Source organism: Pinus tabuliformis, chromosome 3_2 (genome assembly GCF_031772625.1).
Source record: "Pinus tabuliformis cultivar Carrire ecotype Pingquan chromosome 3_2, CPIR1, whole genome shotgun sequence".
Lineage (NCBI taxonomy): Eukaryota > Viridiplantae > Streptophyta > Pinopsida > Pinales > Pinaceae > Pinus > Pinus tabuliformis.
In genome coordinates, this window is record NC_142302.1 from 38,147,615 (window position 1) to 38,164,525 (window position 16,911).

Genomic DNA, 16,911 nt, shown 5'->3' on the forward strand with positions numbered 1-16,911 from the left:
AAATTTATTTTTCTTTAGTCACTTTTAATTAGCTAATTCCCTAATATTACATCATTACCCTTTTAATTTGTAGCCTATGGGAATGGCTAGGCTAGTGAGTTAGTCTCCATTCCCAATGATCAGAAAAAGGGATATTACAGTTGCACACCACTTGGGTACATAACTATTACAGTTTTGCCTCTTTGTTCCTATCTTATCCATAACCTTTGTTATCAGTAAAAAGATGCCTTGTGCACTTCTTTGTGTTGTACATGATTTAATTTCCAGTAGTAATCTCCATTTTTTATTGTTTGTTAAAAATATATACGTATTTCAATATTCCTTTCCCACTTGAAACATCCTCAACTTAATATCCTGGGTTGGGGTCCGAGGATCTCCTTGTCAGTAGCAACTTGCAAATTGCAACAACCTTCACAAGTTCAAGATCCATTTAAACAAACCTGTCATACTCATCAGAGGACACTTTACAAAATTGCCACTAAGCAACTCTGGAGATGGGTCAGTTTTGCATTATCTATACCAACTAGCATAGACCCGTCTTCACCCTACATCTATTAAGCATTGGAAAGGGATAAAGAAAACAATGTGCAAACCGCTTGGAAGTTGGTGTTTAAAAGACCCAGGGTTAAAATGGATCTATGTTAGTTTCTTTTATTTACTTATTTTTTACACCACTTCTCTTGGCACAGGTTGGACATCTCTTATTCATTTTAGTTTATGCATGTCACACACACACACACACACACACCTATGACATCTCCCTTCCACCACCAGCTGGAAACTGCACCTCGCTTCTCTCTGTATAACAAGTATCCTGAAAGCATCACTTCACATGACTTGTGAAGCTTCCCCCATGGAAATGAATAGTCTCTTCTCTGTATGCTTTTGGTTACTTTTCAAATTATGTTCTGAAATAAAAAGCCTTTTAACTGTGCATACCTTATAAACCTGGTTCATTGTTGGTAGCATCTGCAGATCTCAATAACTAACTACAAAGTTCATGCTCATATACTGGCTTTCTACAGCCCAAGAAGTCAGCTCAACCAGTTTTCACCAGTGTTGTTCAGCATTTGGCTAGTTCTGTGCCAGTAGGTGCCCAGTTGGAATCCCGATGGGTTAGGTGCACTAGTGTAGACTCTAGACCAACAGGTTTACTAGGGATGCTATCCACGAATGTCACGAAGCATCCCTTGGATTTCCCCATGAGGTTTTTCTTGGATATATATATATATATATATATATATATAGGCCTTCCATGCAATTCAAATAAACTCTATAATGATAAGGTGGCTGTATATAAATTCTGAATTCATAATAACTTGCCTGGGATTCGTAAAGACTTCAATAAATTCAACGATGCATTGCTTCGCATATACGATAGATGAAGAGCATGTCCAATTCTGTGCAATAGCAGAGCTGCCAAAAAATCTGCAAACACGAAAACAAGACTGCAGCCAGACAAGGTAAATTTAATACTTGAAATATTAATCAAATAGCTATGAGAAATTTATTAGATCATCTAACTATGGACATGTACAGCAAATAGTAACAAGGTTTTCTGTCTCAAAAAATGGATTTTGTATCTAATAACTTGACAATTTTACACCTCCTCCATAGTTTTGCTGTTTTGCTCCTTTTCCAACATTCTTTCAAGAGATAGAAAGAAGAGGAGACATTTAAAGGATGTTGTGTAGATATAAGTTGATTGAGATGCTCAGATGTTTAAAGAAGCATAGCTAAGTATCAGTATCTAGAAGGTATGAGAAAAAGTAAATGCCTGCAAAAAAGCTCCTTTGTCTGTCCCCCTGTTCTGTATCAACCAAAGAGACAATGATACATTAAAAAACATCCTTAATCTATTAAAGTCAACATACCTATGTAGATCAAGGTAAACAAATATCCCACTGAAATGAAAGAAGCAAAAGAAGCATTGCATAAGTATGTATAAGAGATGAATAAACAACAATCTAAAGTTTAAGTCTGCCAATAAGAACCTTATTAAGATATTTCTCACCTACTGACTGTTAATGGCCCAAGGACTGCAAGTAGTAAAGGTGAACCATGGTACATAGAGCCTGCACAAAAATCCTTTTATAGTGATAGCATACTTATAAGTGAAGCATTAAAGGTCAGCTTTATAATAATAACAACCTACTCAAAAATAATGGTCCGTGGACTGAGAAAGAGGTAAATCGTGATATTAATACAGTGAAAATCATTGCACCACTGATTACCATGATAATCAAAACTCGTCTGAAAATTGGAAACAGTTATCATGTTCAGAAGTACGAAAGATACTAGGCAGCACAATGCAATAGGAGTCATGGCATAGGTAAGAGTCTAAGACAACCAAACAAAGACTTGCATTACAACTATTTACAACACAGAATTTAGGTTTAAACTATAAACAAAAGTCCAACTCTACGTGCACTAAGGAAGGGTGGGTCAGAGCTGTTTGGGCAATGGCTCATAGGTGGTTAGTGTCTCATCAGGGCCCATGTCTGTTTTGGCCTGTTGAGGCACTCCCCCCAGCCAGTTCTGAAAAGATGACCTCCATTTAAAGAGAGGAAGTGCCTCAGGTAGGAAGTGCAGTACACATCCATAAGTGCAGCTCCCCTCCTTTGTGGAAGATCACCCAACAAATTGGGTAGGAACCTACCACCACACTCCCCACCCAGGAATATTGCAAGGCATCTATCATCTTCAAGATTTGCATCAGCCCACCACAGCTCCGTCTCCTGATCTCTGAAGTTAGCATGTTCCCTCAAACCAAGCCAGGGAATCTTACTAGGACATGGTAGAATGAATGACTCTTGTCTTCATTAATCGCAAGGCATCTCTCATCTTAAAGTTTCATGTCAGCCCATCATAACTCCATCTTGCAATCTCTTAACATTTAAGTTTGCATGCTACCTTGCTTGAACCAAGCTTGGGAATCTTACTAGAATATGGTACAAGGAATCACTCACATCTTCATTACAAAGAGAATACCTAAGACCTATTTCAAGGTCAAAAATACCTAGCCTAACATATGTACTAGCTAGCACACCCCCTTCCACTCTTGCATTAAGAACCCAACATACAACCTGTAGATAAGATAAGATAAGATAATTTTATTAATGTCCAATAAATGACCATAATAGATCAACGGGACTGTCGGTTACAATGATTACATCATGCCAAGCCGGTGGACCAAACGGTCCCCTTTAACATTTCTTTTAAAAAGCAGAAAAAAAATCTATAATCTAAGTAAATGTAAATGTAGAAGCTAGAAGCTGTCGGCTTCGAAACAAAGCATTGCGATGAAGCAGAGATGGAGAAGAAGAAGAAGGAGCGATGAAGAAGGGAAGGAGTCTCCTGCACAGTTCCTACTCCTAACATCCGAGGTCGAGAGAAGAAAACTGAGAGAAGCTTGTCAAAGTCTGTTGTCCTGTGGGCATACTGGGCTGTCGCTGCTATCGCCTAGAGGTTCTAGGGCGCCTCCCAGGGGTGGATCCAATCCTGGAGCACTAGTGTAGTCTGGTGGGTCGGCCCCCCCGGGACCGCACTGATCTGGTCTCAGCGTCTGCGGGTCGGTCAATGGTTCTTTTGGTGCCCCACGCTGATGGTAGCGCCCTAAAGAAGTCTGTGATCTTCTGTGTGGTGTCCGATCTAGGGGGGGCTGAAGAAAACGGGACCGAAATCTGAAGGTCTCCTGGAGATAAAGTGCAAGGCATCTCTGATCAACATATCTGAGGAAGTTGGTCAAAGTCTGAGAAGACCTGAAGAGACAATGGAAACGACCTCGAATCTCATAGTAAGCAGGGCATCTGAAGATGAAGTGTGTCTCTCTCTCTATCTCCTATAAGTGACAGAGCTGGAAAATCCTATCTGCCCTATCGATGTGGTGATCTGTCTCCACCCGGAGTCTGTGAGACCCAACTCTGAGCTGCCCGAGGGGGATTCTAAGGGCATGCATCCAATGCTGGAACGTGTACTGGGGTCTGATGATGAGCCCATCCCTGATCTCCAGGCAATGCTCCGCGTAGAAGGCCATTTTTGGACGCAACCCATTGGGAGGATTGGTCCATGTAGTTTGAATGTATCGTCTGTAAATATCCTCCTTAATGATTTTATTCAGCTCTTGCTGATTGGGAAGGAGGTGGCCTGGAGCATTCAGAGAGTACTGAAAAGGAGGGAGATGGTCAATCTGGATTCCTGAAGCCTCCAGAAGCTCTGTCACACCGGTGTACCAACATTTGGATCGGCCTGTCTGCATACGGGCGATGTTCTCCGAGGAGCAATATGCTAAATATGGGTATCTGTCACGACCCTTCCTCATGTCTGCCAGGCCTCGGAGCCTGTGTAGGAGCGACACTAACCTGAATATCACCTCTAGGCGAAAAGGTTGAGCCCCGAACTCTGCTAGAATGATGTTATGAGGAACTGTCTGCTTGCACCTAATGAAACAGTGCAAAAGGAGGGTCTGGACCTGCTCCGCTGAGGCCCAATCTAACTCTAGGAGAGAGGGACCCCAAATCTCTGAGCCGTAAAGCACTGTGGGGCGAATCAAAGTGTCCATGATGCTCATTTTGGACGAGATGTCCTGGAAATGGTGCCGGAAACACTGCCTCTCCAGAAGGGCTAGGGAGCCATACCCTTTGTTGATCCGAGGCTGAAGGGTTGGCCGCAGGCTGAAGCGAGGCCCTGAAAACTGAACTCCCAAATATGTATAGGTGCTGACAATCTCGATCTCTTCTCCTTTAAATAGGAAGTGGAAGTCCGAGGTTTTCTTGACTCCATTGAAGATAATCACTTTGGTTTTACCCAAGTTCACAGTTAGATGCCTTCGGTCACAAAAAGTTGCGAGAGCATCCAACTGTCTCTGAAGGCCTTCTTGGGAGGAGGCAATAAGGGCAATATCGTCTGCAAAGAGGAGGATGGAAATCAGGACCTGGTGAAGAAGACACCCATCTGTATCTTGGATATGCTCCTGGAGGAAGGACTCAAGCTCATCGATATAGATCCCAAATAAAGTAGGAGAAAGGGGGCATCCTTGCTTGACTCCAATGGTGCTTCGAATAAAATCCGACATTCCTCCGACTGTGCGGAGACGGCCAAGGACGACCTCATAGAGGCGCATGATAGCTGTCAGGAGAGTCAAGGAAATGCCAATCTCTCTTAGCCTCTAGAAAAGATCTTCCCTCGGGACTGAGTCAAAGGCCTTCTGGAAGTCTACAAAGCAACAGTATACTTTAGAGGATCGATGCCTAGCCTCTTCGATCACCGCACGAAGAGTAAGGATGTGGTCGATCGTCTGGTGGTCTGGGCGGAATCCTGCTTGGCCCTTGGCCCTGAGTTGTCTCTGCTCAAGGAAATGGGAGAGTGTCCTGTGGAGTGTTGTAGCATATAGCTTGGAGAATGTGTGCCCAACCATGATTGTCCTGTAGTTGTTGGGGTTGGAAGTAGGCCCTGACTTGTGGATCGGGTAGATAATGTGGTGTGACCAACCATCCGGAAATCCATCCTGAACCACCTAGTTGAAAAGGTCCACCAGATATCCTACTAGGGGGCGAAGTCCATGCTTGAAGAATTCTGCCTGGAAGCCTTCTTCGTCTGCTGCCCTGTTGCTATTCATTGTCCATATTGCCTCTCTGATATCTTTGTCGGAGAAAAGGTGGCAGGAGGTGGGGGGGGAAGTAACCTGAATCAGAGGCTGCCCAGGAATGTCATACAGCTGGGAGGTGTGAGAGAACATTGAGGCAGGATCAAGGTCGACTGGGGTAGGTGAGCGCCGGGAAAGGATGGTCCCCCAGAAATCTTTTGGGGAGCGAAGGAGGAGAGTAGAAAGAACCTGTCTCCTATGGGCAATGAAAAGGCGCTTCTTATGGCGAAGGAGGCGACGGTAGGCTGAACAGAGGTCTGGGTATGTTGGTAAGGAGTTCCAGAATGCGTGTCGGAGGTCCTGATGCATAGACTTGCATTCCTGGTCATACCATTTATTCATAGGGCAATTTCTTGGTTTGCGGGAGGTGGTGGCGGTACGGGTAGAATGGGGGAAGGATTGGAGCGCAGCTTCCCAGATTGCATATGAGAGGCACTGGTATTTGTCCTTGGCAGAGCTGAGAGAGGCGAATTGGGACTCCGATGGGAGTGTCTGTATGAGGATAAAGGAGAAGAGATCAGGGTAAACCTCCTCAAATCGGAAGGTGGTCCTGGGGGGGCTGCGGGGAAGAGTAGGAGATGGATTCGGGAGGTCAAACTGCAGAGAGAGTGAGAGAAGTGCATGATCTGCGAGAGGGATGGGGGTGATAGAGAAATTTTTGATGTAAGAGAGGAGATCTGGGTTTGCAATAGCGTAGTCAACCACACTTGCCCCGCCTCCAAATGGTCTGCAAGTAAAGAAGTGCAAGGATGGGAAACATGGTAGGCCATTCAGAATTACTAGCTCATGAGATTCTCCCAACTGTAGCAGATATCTCCCATACGCTGTGGTGGGTCCCAAGCGATCCTCGGAGGTCCGGTGCATGCCGATCGTGGTCGGGTCAATCCCCCAAGTACAAAATATATCCTCTGTCCGATCGTGCATAGGAGTCTGGAGGTCTTTGGTCCGGGCATTGAAGTCCCCCATGAGAATGACATCCCCTACTGCCGAAAACCTGGTGATGTCAGAGTACAGGTCTGTAAAAGGGTCTCCCTCTGAGCTATTATGAATAGCATAGGAGGACGAGATAGGTGGGAAGTAACAAACTGCGACATAAATGTCTCTCGGAGGTGATGTTCTGGCTCTGATCTGAATCCACATGAATCTGGCATGCTCATCAGTCGCGACCACTGATACTCTGCTCCTTAGGCTATCACGTACGAGGCAAGCAACACCCCCTGATCCCCTGACACCTCCTGAACTCCGTGTCTCCTGTCTGCAAACTGCAGTCCACTGGTATCCTATAATGTCGGGGAGAGGTCGGACTGGGCTCGCATGAGTCTCAGTAACCAGGAGGATGTCTACTGAGCTAAGGGCTTCATAAAGTAGAGACATAGGTTCATATTTTTGGTCCTTCTCAATTAAATGCCTTGTTTATATAAGTTGAGACAGTTGTAGAAGGAAATAGATTTGAAAGGTGCCTATCTTGCCAATGACTCCCAAAGACTTTCCTAACACTCTCCCCACTCCTTCAGACGTCAGGCACTTATATCCTCAAACACAATATAGTCTTTTTAAGCTAATGTAAGTCATCCCCTACCCTGTCGGGTGGACTGTTGTTTACCAAGTCAATGATCCAAGTTTTTGGACCTCTGTACTTATAAAAGGCTTGCAGATGTTAGCTCACATTGAGGACTAAAATTAGGAAAATATTCAACTCTTTGTGCAAAATTGTTGCCCCTGCCAAGCTTGATTTAATTGATTTTCCAACAATCCTCTTCGCGAATTCAACAACCACCTTCTATAATGCATTCTCCTTGGAAATGTTGTGAATCTCACTATCTTGGTTTGAAAAGTAAGCATGGGGTGAAAAAGGCCTTCAAGGCCAAGACCTCAAACCAAGTGGGTACATTTCAAAAAATGAGGAAATGCCTCATACTACCTAAAGCTCTCCCCACTATTGCAGACCACACCCAACAACTCTTTCAATTGAATGTTGAGAGTCCAACTCCACCCCTAGGTAACTAGGGATTTCATACAAGCTAGCACTACCCTCCCCAAGAGAAGTTATTCCTCATAAAACACATCTTCGTGCCCAGCCTTTGAGGTCTTTCATGATATCCTTCATGAAAATGTTAACAATGGTGAGAGATGCAACACACCTTCATCATACTCCTCTTTGGACATGTGTGGGTTCAAAGATAAGCCCCGCATAACACACTCGAACAATAAAGACATTGTAAATCTCCTATAAGAACTTGAGAGCTTTAACTTTGATGTCGAATCCCCTCAAATATTTTAGGATAGCCTCATGAGGGACCAATATCATATGCCTTTGTAAAGTCAATGGCCGTGACATACATTAATTTATGGAGCTTGATCTTCCATGGCATGTTGATCTGAGGGACCATATCATATGCCTTTGTAAAGTCAATGGACATGACATACATTAGTTTATGGAGCTTGATCTTCCACAGCATGTTGATCTCAAGAACAATTGCTAACTATCCAATGCACTCGCTATCCTCCTAAACCTTATTCCACTTTAATAATATAATTTTCTTCTTGCTAGTGCTATATTAATTCGTGTAATGATTACATTTGCGAGAATGTTGAATGCAACAATAATCAAATAAATTCCTAGATAATTGTCATGGTATGTGAGCCCTCCCATTTTCAAAACAGAAACCAAAATTTTGTAGTTCATATATGTTACCCCTTTGTCAATGGCGGTACATAGATTTTTTCAGTGCATTATTCGCCATCACTATAAGCCAAGGTCACCAGTCAAAGCTATGTAAAAACCATGTGAGGCCCTATATTGGGTCTCCTAAACCTATGTCTTGTTACTTTGAGTGTGTATCCATTTTGTTTTGGTCAAACCATGTCCTTGTTGAAGAATGTAACTAGGTTCGATCTTCATATTTATATTTGAGTCAAAGAATGAAAAAAAAAATATTATTATTACAACGACTTATATAAAGCGTGGCTTTCATGCTTGGGTCATTATTTAAAGGTCAAAGTCCCCATTGTGAACTTCTAGGTTTTATACCGAGTCATTAGAGTTATTGTCCATTTAATGAGATCCTTGTTGGGCTTTTGTATCATGTAAAAAGAATTATTATTGAGTCAAAAAATGTATTTTGTCACCTCCACACCAAGTCGGCCATATCCTAATGAAGTTGGCCTACAAGAGCACAATTCGACCTGTTGTAACTTTTTTTCACCATGTAAATTTTTCCATTTCTTTTATGTTGAAAAATAGAAAATATATATATATAGAAAAGAAAATAACAAAAAGAAAATACAAAAAGAAAAGAAAAGAAAAATAGAAAAAAGAAATAAAATGGGAAATAATATATATATATCAAAAAAATAAAAATGAAATCCCAAAGTATAGGCGAGCTTGTTTAAATGCCGCCACATTATTATTGTATTATTTATTAATCTTTATTATGTTAATTAATTGATGATTAATTAATACTTTGTTAATAAAGCAAATTGACTTGACGTTTTGTCGGCTTGTGATAAAGTTTGAGCAACAATCAAAGGTTGAGATCACTCCCACCCGGATCAACGGCGGGGGATGAACTTCGGACCCTCCCCCCCACACACTTTCGACGTTTAACCAAGGGAGGGGTTCAAAGAGTTGTTTAGCGCATTCTGCCCTTAGCTACGTGGCCCCTCCACAACCATTTCGGACCCCGCCCTCCCCAAAACCATAAACAACCTAGCCCCCCCCTCCAAAACTGTAAACAACCTACCCCCCCCCCCCCCCCGAAAACCACTCACTCATCCGCTCCACTCCCATCGCCACTTCCTCACGCCTCACCACTTGTCACTCCCCCATTCATCCATACCATTTTACCGTTACGATTAATAAATTCACTTGCCCAACAGCTAATTAACATTACACTAATAAACCTTTCCCGCCAATGTCTAGTGCATTAACTAGACGTGCCAAAAACGGTTAATTTGCCCAATCCCTTTAAAACATTTTGTTGCCCTCCACATTCCTTTTCTTCCATCCTCTTTCAGCAGTGCAGGCATCATTCACATTCTATCAGCAGACAAGCATTTGCTACACCAACGATCACCAGTTCCCGATACACTTGTCTACAAATTCATAGTTCAGCATGTCGTCGTCCAAGGGAAAGTCCAAACTAGTCGTAGAAAGCCCAATGTTGCCCCCTGTAGTCAATTTAGACGAATTTCCCTTGGTTGACAAACAATACAAAATCTTTAAAACCCAATGTGAGTTTGATCTTTATGAACTCCACAACTGAGCAAATCAAAAATTCTTAGATGATAGTGATGAATTGAACATATGGGACTCCTTCCTGCGTCAATTTGTCTTTCCTCAGACCCATTTCTTCCCGAAATTTGTCACCTGGTGTCGTTTAAGGTATTTACCCAGTCAGAGGGTCATAATTGCCCAAAATAATGAAGTCTTGTTTACTGTCACTCCTGAGTCAATATGTCAAATCCTTCAAGTTCAACCTACAACCCCTCTGCATCCTTTTTCTGTAGATTCTCTCATGGAGATCTATCAAAAACTCACATTCCCTCAAAGAGCCAAGATCTTCGAATCATTTTTACTTGAGAACTCTAAGTTACCAAGAACCAATCCACCCTACTCTTCAATATTTCCAGAAACGTCTAGGAAAGTCATCTCTATGGTTTCATGTTTATTAGGTTACCCTAGTGATCAGTGAGTTGATGAGGTAATTCTAGCATTTTTATTAGTGTTTATCAGCAGGTGATAAACCATCACTAATTTTCAATTACAGTCAATTTCTGGCAGATAACATTCATGATCAGTTTCTGAAGTTTTCTACTCAAGGTGCTTTTAAGCATCTATTAGTGCTTGTGTATTTATTTCAATTTTTCCAAGCAGATAGATTCAAATTTCCATTGCAGAAATTAAATGCACAGGGGAATCCTCAGTCAGCTATTCATTGGATTTCATTGGTAAGAAAGAACACAAAGGAGTATTCTTTCAACGATTATGTAAATTTGTTTTTACATACTACATTGTGTCTTCTCAACAGTGATATTATACCTAGAATTTCACTTGAAATCAAAAGAATTCTTCACCTCTCTGAGCAATCTAAGATTGGAGATTGGTACCTCTATCAAAACTACACAGAAATCAGAATCTATGGGTGTGATTTTCCTCCCTATAGGTTGCCAAAATTTGTGCCAATCAGAATTTTTGCACTGGAATAATAAAGACAAATGATGAACATGGATGATCTTCATTTTGTATCCAGCAAGAAGAAATCTCAGTTTAAACTAAAACCACAGATTGGACCATTTATTATCAACACTAGAGCAACAGCAAAGGAGGCAGATCTTCTCTTGAAACAAATGAAGTTCAAATTGAGCTTCACCTGGTCTTATGATCCTTTGGGGATTATTTCTAAGTTGAGAGTCGAACAAAAGACTACACCTTATGCACATACACGAAGGGCAGCAGAAATAGAACAGTATGCAAATCAAGAGGAGTGGTAGGAGAACACATTGCAGGAGGTAGAGGAACAAATTGATATTCAAACAGCTTCACAAACTCCAGTTCCTCAAGAGAAAGAGACTAAGAGGCCAAGAGCAAGTTTGTCTCCTTCAGTTTTAGAAATTCAAGAGATAGACTTCCAAGTGTTTAAAAGAAGAAAGAAAACTAATACTCAAGGGGAGCCTTTTCAAGTAGAAAGTTCACAGGAGCAAGAAACAATGATATTGATAGGTTCTCATACTTCTACCTTTCCAAGGATTGAGGAGATTTCCACAGATTCTCCTATATCATCTGTTTCTCAGGGTACAAAACAACAAAACATTTTTGCTAGGTATAAAGAGATCAAAAGAAAGAATGAAGCACTGAAGGCCACCACATATTCTGAATTCTAGAAACAGACTTCTACCACCCAGCACAGACTTTTGTTTGCACTCGACACTAAAAAGGGAAAATTTCAGCTAGCTTTCTTGGAACCCAAAGTTTCAGTCCCTAGAGGTGCAGAAGATTATAAGACATCAATTTTTGCTTTTGACACCAAACAGATTCATGCTATCGATCAAATTGATCTGCATAAGCAGGCTAGAGAAATGATTTATTCTACTTTGACCAGTTCATCCATGGCAGCCTCCAAACTACAAGCTTCACTGAATAACATTCATTCACAACTAAAGATGGAGAAAATGTCATCCCTGGCCAAAGATACTAGAATTAAGTCATTGGAAGACCTGGTAACAAAATTGGGATATGATCCTAATGATGTTAAAGCAGCTGAAGAAATGACCAAGAACAAGAATGTTGATATTCAAGGATTAAGGAAACAGTTGAAGCTTCCTATTATAGAACATCCACAGGCCAAAGACGTTAGTCAATTGGAGAGAGAAAAAGAGAATATGTTCAAAATGATAACTGAACAAAATGTCCAGATACAAAAGATGGAGGCCAAAATGGAGACACTGTTAAAGGAAAAAGAACAGTTGGATGTTTCAGCAGTTATCCCCATAGCAACATCTATTGTAGGTACTTCTACAACAGCAACTATTACAGTGGATACACAGTCCACTGATGCAGCAACAAATTCATCAAAAGCCATGGGAGAGTTAACACTGAAAGATTGGGAGACTGAGAAATTAAAGACTCTACTTTAGAAGCTCCAAGAACAAAAGATTAAGACTGACAATGCATACTTGGCTGAGTTGCAAAAAAGTTATAAGTTGACTCAACAAATAGCAACTTATGAAAATGAAGTTGTAATTGCTCAAGCCAAAGAAAATATTTGGCTTAATATTAATGAATCAATTACTGAATTATGACCTTCAATTGAGATTATTTTTGAACAGGAAGAGTTGTTACAAAAATCAAAGGAAGCAGTGGCAAAAGTAAAGGAAGACCTCGACCACAAACCAGGAGATGCTACAAAAATAATCAAAGGTTCTGAATTCCAAGACAAGAGAAGAGCTTGAAGAGTATGGTATTGAAGACAGAACTAAACTTGTCTTCGAGGAAAGAAGAGCACACTAAAAGAAATTTAATGCTACAGCTGGAGAATAAATGTCATAATTTAGAACTCCAAATTAAAAAGTTTCATAGAAAGTTTAATTCATTACATGTAAAAGGACTTCCAGGTCTGCAGGGTATAGGTAATAAATTAATTCCATTGGAAGAATATCAGCAGAGATTGCATGATATAGCAATAGATAAAGCTAAATTTGCTAAAATCAAAGGAACCATCACTGGAAAGGCTTTCATGGAAGGTCTTAGTTATGATTTATTAATTCAGCATGAGATCAAGCATATGTTCATAACTAGGCCTACTTTTGAGAAATACACTGAAGTGGATGAATCATACAAAAAATTACTAAAGTTTTCTATTCCTGATGAAAAAAGATGGGACAAGTTGTGTGAACTCATCGAATGAGAGAGTAGATTTTCAGTAGCAGAATACCAAGTTTTCAGGGACAAAGAACAGATTTCCAGGAACAACAAATAAAACAGCAACTTTATAGCTCCAGTCACCAGCAACAATTCTTGAATTCTGTGCAAGATGTCAAAACAGTTCAGATTTCCTATGTTCTAGTTCTATTTTTGTAATAAATCCAAATCAGTTTGGAAAAGATATTTTGTAATAAATTTTGATTTTAAGTCCAGATATTTTGATTAGAAACTCTATAAATACTTTGTAATTCAAAGTAAGAAGGGTTGAACCCTTGTGATAAGCCATTGAGCATGATTGTAATTATCGGAGTTTTTCTGAGATTAATAGAAGGATTCTGAACTCATTTTGAAGCAGCTTGTGTTTTCCTATGAGTTTTCTGGTTTCTTATTATGTTTTCATCTTATTTATTTCTACACATGCTTAAAGTTAATAGGAAATCTAGGTAAGATAAGATTGAATATCAATCTTTCTGAAATCCCCTGCGAAGTTATAATCAATTACAGAGATTAATTAACTGAAACTATTTGTTTAAGTTGATTCCTCTACATAATTTAATTGTTGCTTCCTATTATCTTTAAATATGCTTTGTTTGGTTGTAAAAGGATTTTACACGCATCATCTATATATGACAAGTTAAATATTCTATTTGAATGTTTAAGGAATCATATATATCATCTTAAAATTCTACCTTTCATAAACATTTTAAAGCTTAATTATGTTAAAAGTGAAGAATCGGCCCTTTTATTATATTAGAAATAATTAGGATTTGCATTTGTTTAATAGTTTAAAGCATTGGTCATCCAAACCCAAATTAAAACAACATTTTAGATGCTTTGACACAGTTCCTTAGCCTAGAACTGTCTACAAAGGACAACATCAGATTGGCGCCATTGCCGAGGAACGAAAATTTGAAGTTTCTTTTCCCTGGGACAACGATAAAACTTTCTTCTTAAAGGTGAATAAGAAGTTATCTAGCTAAAATCATTCACCTGGCAACTCCATTAAGTAAACCTAGCTTCACGCAAGCACACTAGGTCTCATTCTGACTCTGAGCTTCAATCCCTATTATCATGAGGAAGCTGACTACAATCAAGGAACTATGATTGGAAGCTCCTGGGAATGAAGTGTGTGAGAAAAGATAGGAAGAGATCGTGATAATATGCAACGAAGGTAGAAGGCATTCAAACATCCAAAGTCCAAGAAGATGTGACTGGAATATCTCCCGAAAAGATGTGAAGACTCTAATGGAAGTTGGAAAAAGATAGAGACCCTTGACACTAAATATCTGTGGGAGATGTGTCAATCTGCATGCAGGATGTTGATACTTACAAGAAGATGTCATGGTGAAAGATCATCACAAAGGTAATTTTGATTTGAAGTGTTCATTGATTATTTTTGAACTAACATCTGGTTGGGCTTATGTAGGACTGTCAAAGGGAAGATCTATGAATGACTTCCAAGCAGACCATATAGAAGGATGTAATGTCCTTCCGAAAATTATGGCATGAAAGCAGAATGACATGAAGCAAAGCCAAATGGAAAATCTGATGGATCACTTTCTGATGAGTTAAGAACATGACTAACTCATGAATAAAAGTAATGGATGATCTATGCCCTATGTAGAAGTTCCCAAAGATGAAGACTCCTTAACGAAAAAGAAATTTATGACAACGAAGGAAGGAACTCTTCAAGCAGTTGACTGTTTTAGGATCCCCACTTGAGGAGCTGCGGTAGGTCCCTAGTTAAGAGGGAGCCTAAAAAGAAGTTTCTTACCTAGAAGAAATTTGGAAAATTCCTAAGCATGGAGCTTAGGTACATTCCTTTGTGATAGGAATCAGTGCATTCCTTTAATAGAATATGTCCTCCTGGTTTCAAAAGGAGAGACAAACATGTTGTTCTGTTCTTCACCTGGGAAGACAGAATGGAGGATTGTGTAATCATTTGGCATCCGATGCTCTTTGAGGATGAGATAGGGCATCCAACAGTAAGAGTAGTCGTGGAGGACCGATATTCTTTGTGGGACTAGGGAGTCCAAGAAAAGAATAGTCCTTATGGAGCATATCCTGAGTGAACCCGGGTGGGGTATGTTCTTAGAGACATAATGATGAGTATGTCTATAAATCATTGGTCTCGCCAGAATTGTGCTCTAATCTTGTGGAGAGATAGAGCTATTAGTCAAGGCCTTGCTATATAACAATGTTGGTTGATATGATGTTATACAAATGAGTTACAAATCTGAATTATTCTTATGAGAGATTCTTCAAATTGAGAAAGTCCAAGTACCATTATGAATACCTCCCTAGTTAAGGGGGAGTGTTGAAAAATGTAACTAGGTTCGGTCTTCATAATGACATGTAATTATGATTTTATGTAATGAGATGTAAATAAGAAAAATTATTATATAGACTTGTTCATGGGTTTCATGAGCAAGGGATTTTGTTTTTGAGTCAAGACTCCCATTGAGAGTCTTTAGGATTTATTTGTCATCTAATCATAAAAAGTCATTGTCATGCAAATGAAGTCATGTTACACTTTCTAAAAGGTCAATATTGTCTATGTAAAGTATCCTCCAAAAACTTGTCATATATCCTCTTCAAGTCGGCCTACAAATGATAAAGGAACTCTCTAGATGAAGTCGAACTAACTCCAGCAATCATGTCGGCCTAAAGGTCATATGAAGAAGTGTATATATAGCCTACTCGGCCTCACTTGAAGAGCATAATTTGATCAAGCAACTCGACTTGAATTCAGAGAAGCAGAAGTACGAAGAGAGGGTCAAGAGAAGTACGAAATAGAAGTGCGAAGAAGATAGATCGAAGATAAGGTTTCTTCTGGACAATATGAAGGAGTTTCTTCTGGGGAATGCGAAGTTAGGGTTTCTTCTGGACCAGTGAAAAGATTATCTTCTAGGGCATTATGAAGAAGGGTATCTTCTTGGCAGTACGAAGAAGGGTTTCTTCTGGGGTAGCAAGGAAGGATTCTTCTAGGAAGGTCGAAGTAGAGATCTAGAGACCGAGTTTCTCTAGGAGCCGAGGTGTTAATTTATGGTATGTTCTATGCTTAGTGCAATTTACTTCGATTTCTTCTTATTAGCCACTGTTTTGCAATCACATTAACATAAAGTAAAATGTTGATAGAACATTAATGGATCGATAGAAAATAAGCCAAGACAAGAGACACAAAATGTGGCGGCTAGCCAGGGACAAACCCTAATGCGGGGAAACCCTTTGATCAATTCTTCTTTAATCTTCAATAGTTCAGCAAAGAGAAATAGTACAATTCAGAAATCTGTAATTTTATAACAGCAGCAGCAAACCCTAAATCAGCAAAGTCAAACTTAGTCAAATAGCCCCAAATTAACCTCTAGTCAACCTTGAAGAACTCGGTCTTCAACAGCAAACTTCGGCAGCCCAAAACAGCCCTTGGTCAACGGTCAAAACAATAGTCAAAGATCAGCAGTCTGCGGTCAGCCCTAACCAGTCAACGCTGGTCAACGCTGGTCAACGCAGCGCCCAAACAACATGCGCAGATTAGCCCTTCGTCAACGCTTGGTCAACACTTCACAAAATAGTCATTCGCTTGGTCAACGCAGCCCTAGAAAAGTAAACGCTACCCAGAAAGTCAATGCTGCCCTAAAATCAGTGAACACTGCCCTAAACAGAAAATGCGTCCTTCTTCTTGCACGTGTGAGAGAAGTTGCTCCTTCACTGGCCCAAAGAGATGAGGAGAGAGAAGATGAGTTGAGATGAGATGAATGAATAATGACTCTACCTCACTTGTACTTATATGATGTGTTGGGCATGTGTGCCACACATTTAGCTGCTGGCCAACCTTGACAATTTT

The 16,911-nt window shown here is 40.3% G+C and overlaps 1 protein-coding gene across 5 annotated transcripts in view; it reads right to left on the reverse strand.

The window, feature by feature from the left end:
- Positions 1–16,911, reverse strand: part of LOC149179703 (GPI transamidase subunit PIG-U) — a 398,977-nt gene that overhangs the window by 264,808 nt on the left and 117,258 nt on the right. For all 5 annotated transcript variants that reach the window (XR_016256865.1, XR_016256864.1, XM_089415759.1 and 2 more), the window contains exons 3-5: positions 2,015–2,075; positions 1,778–1,810; positions 1,324–1,448 (exon numbers count right to left, since the gene is read on the reverse strand). Coding sequence is in view for 3 of the 5 variants with exons in the window: in XM_089415759.1 (XP_089271885.1) it covers positions 1,324–1,448; positions 1,778–1,810; positions 2,015–2,075 (219 nt within the window). In the remaining 2 variants the exon portion in view is untranslated. The remainder of the gene's footprint in view (positions 1–1,323; positions 1,449–1,777; positions 1,811–2,014; positions 2,076–16,911) is intronic.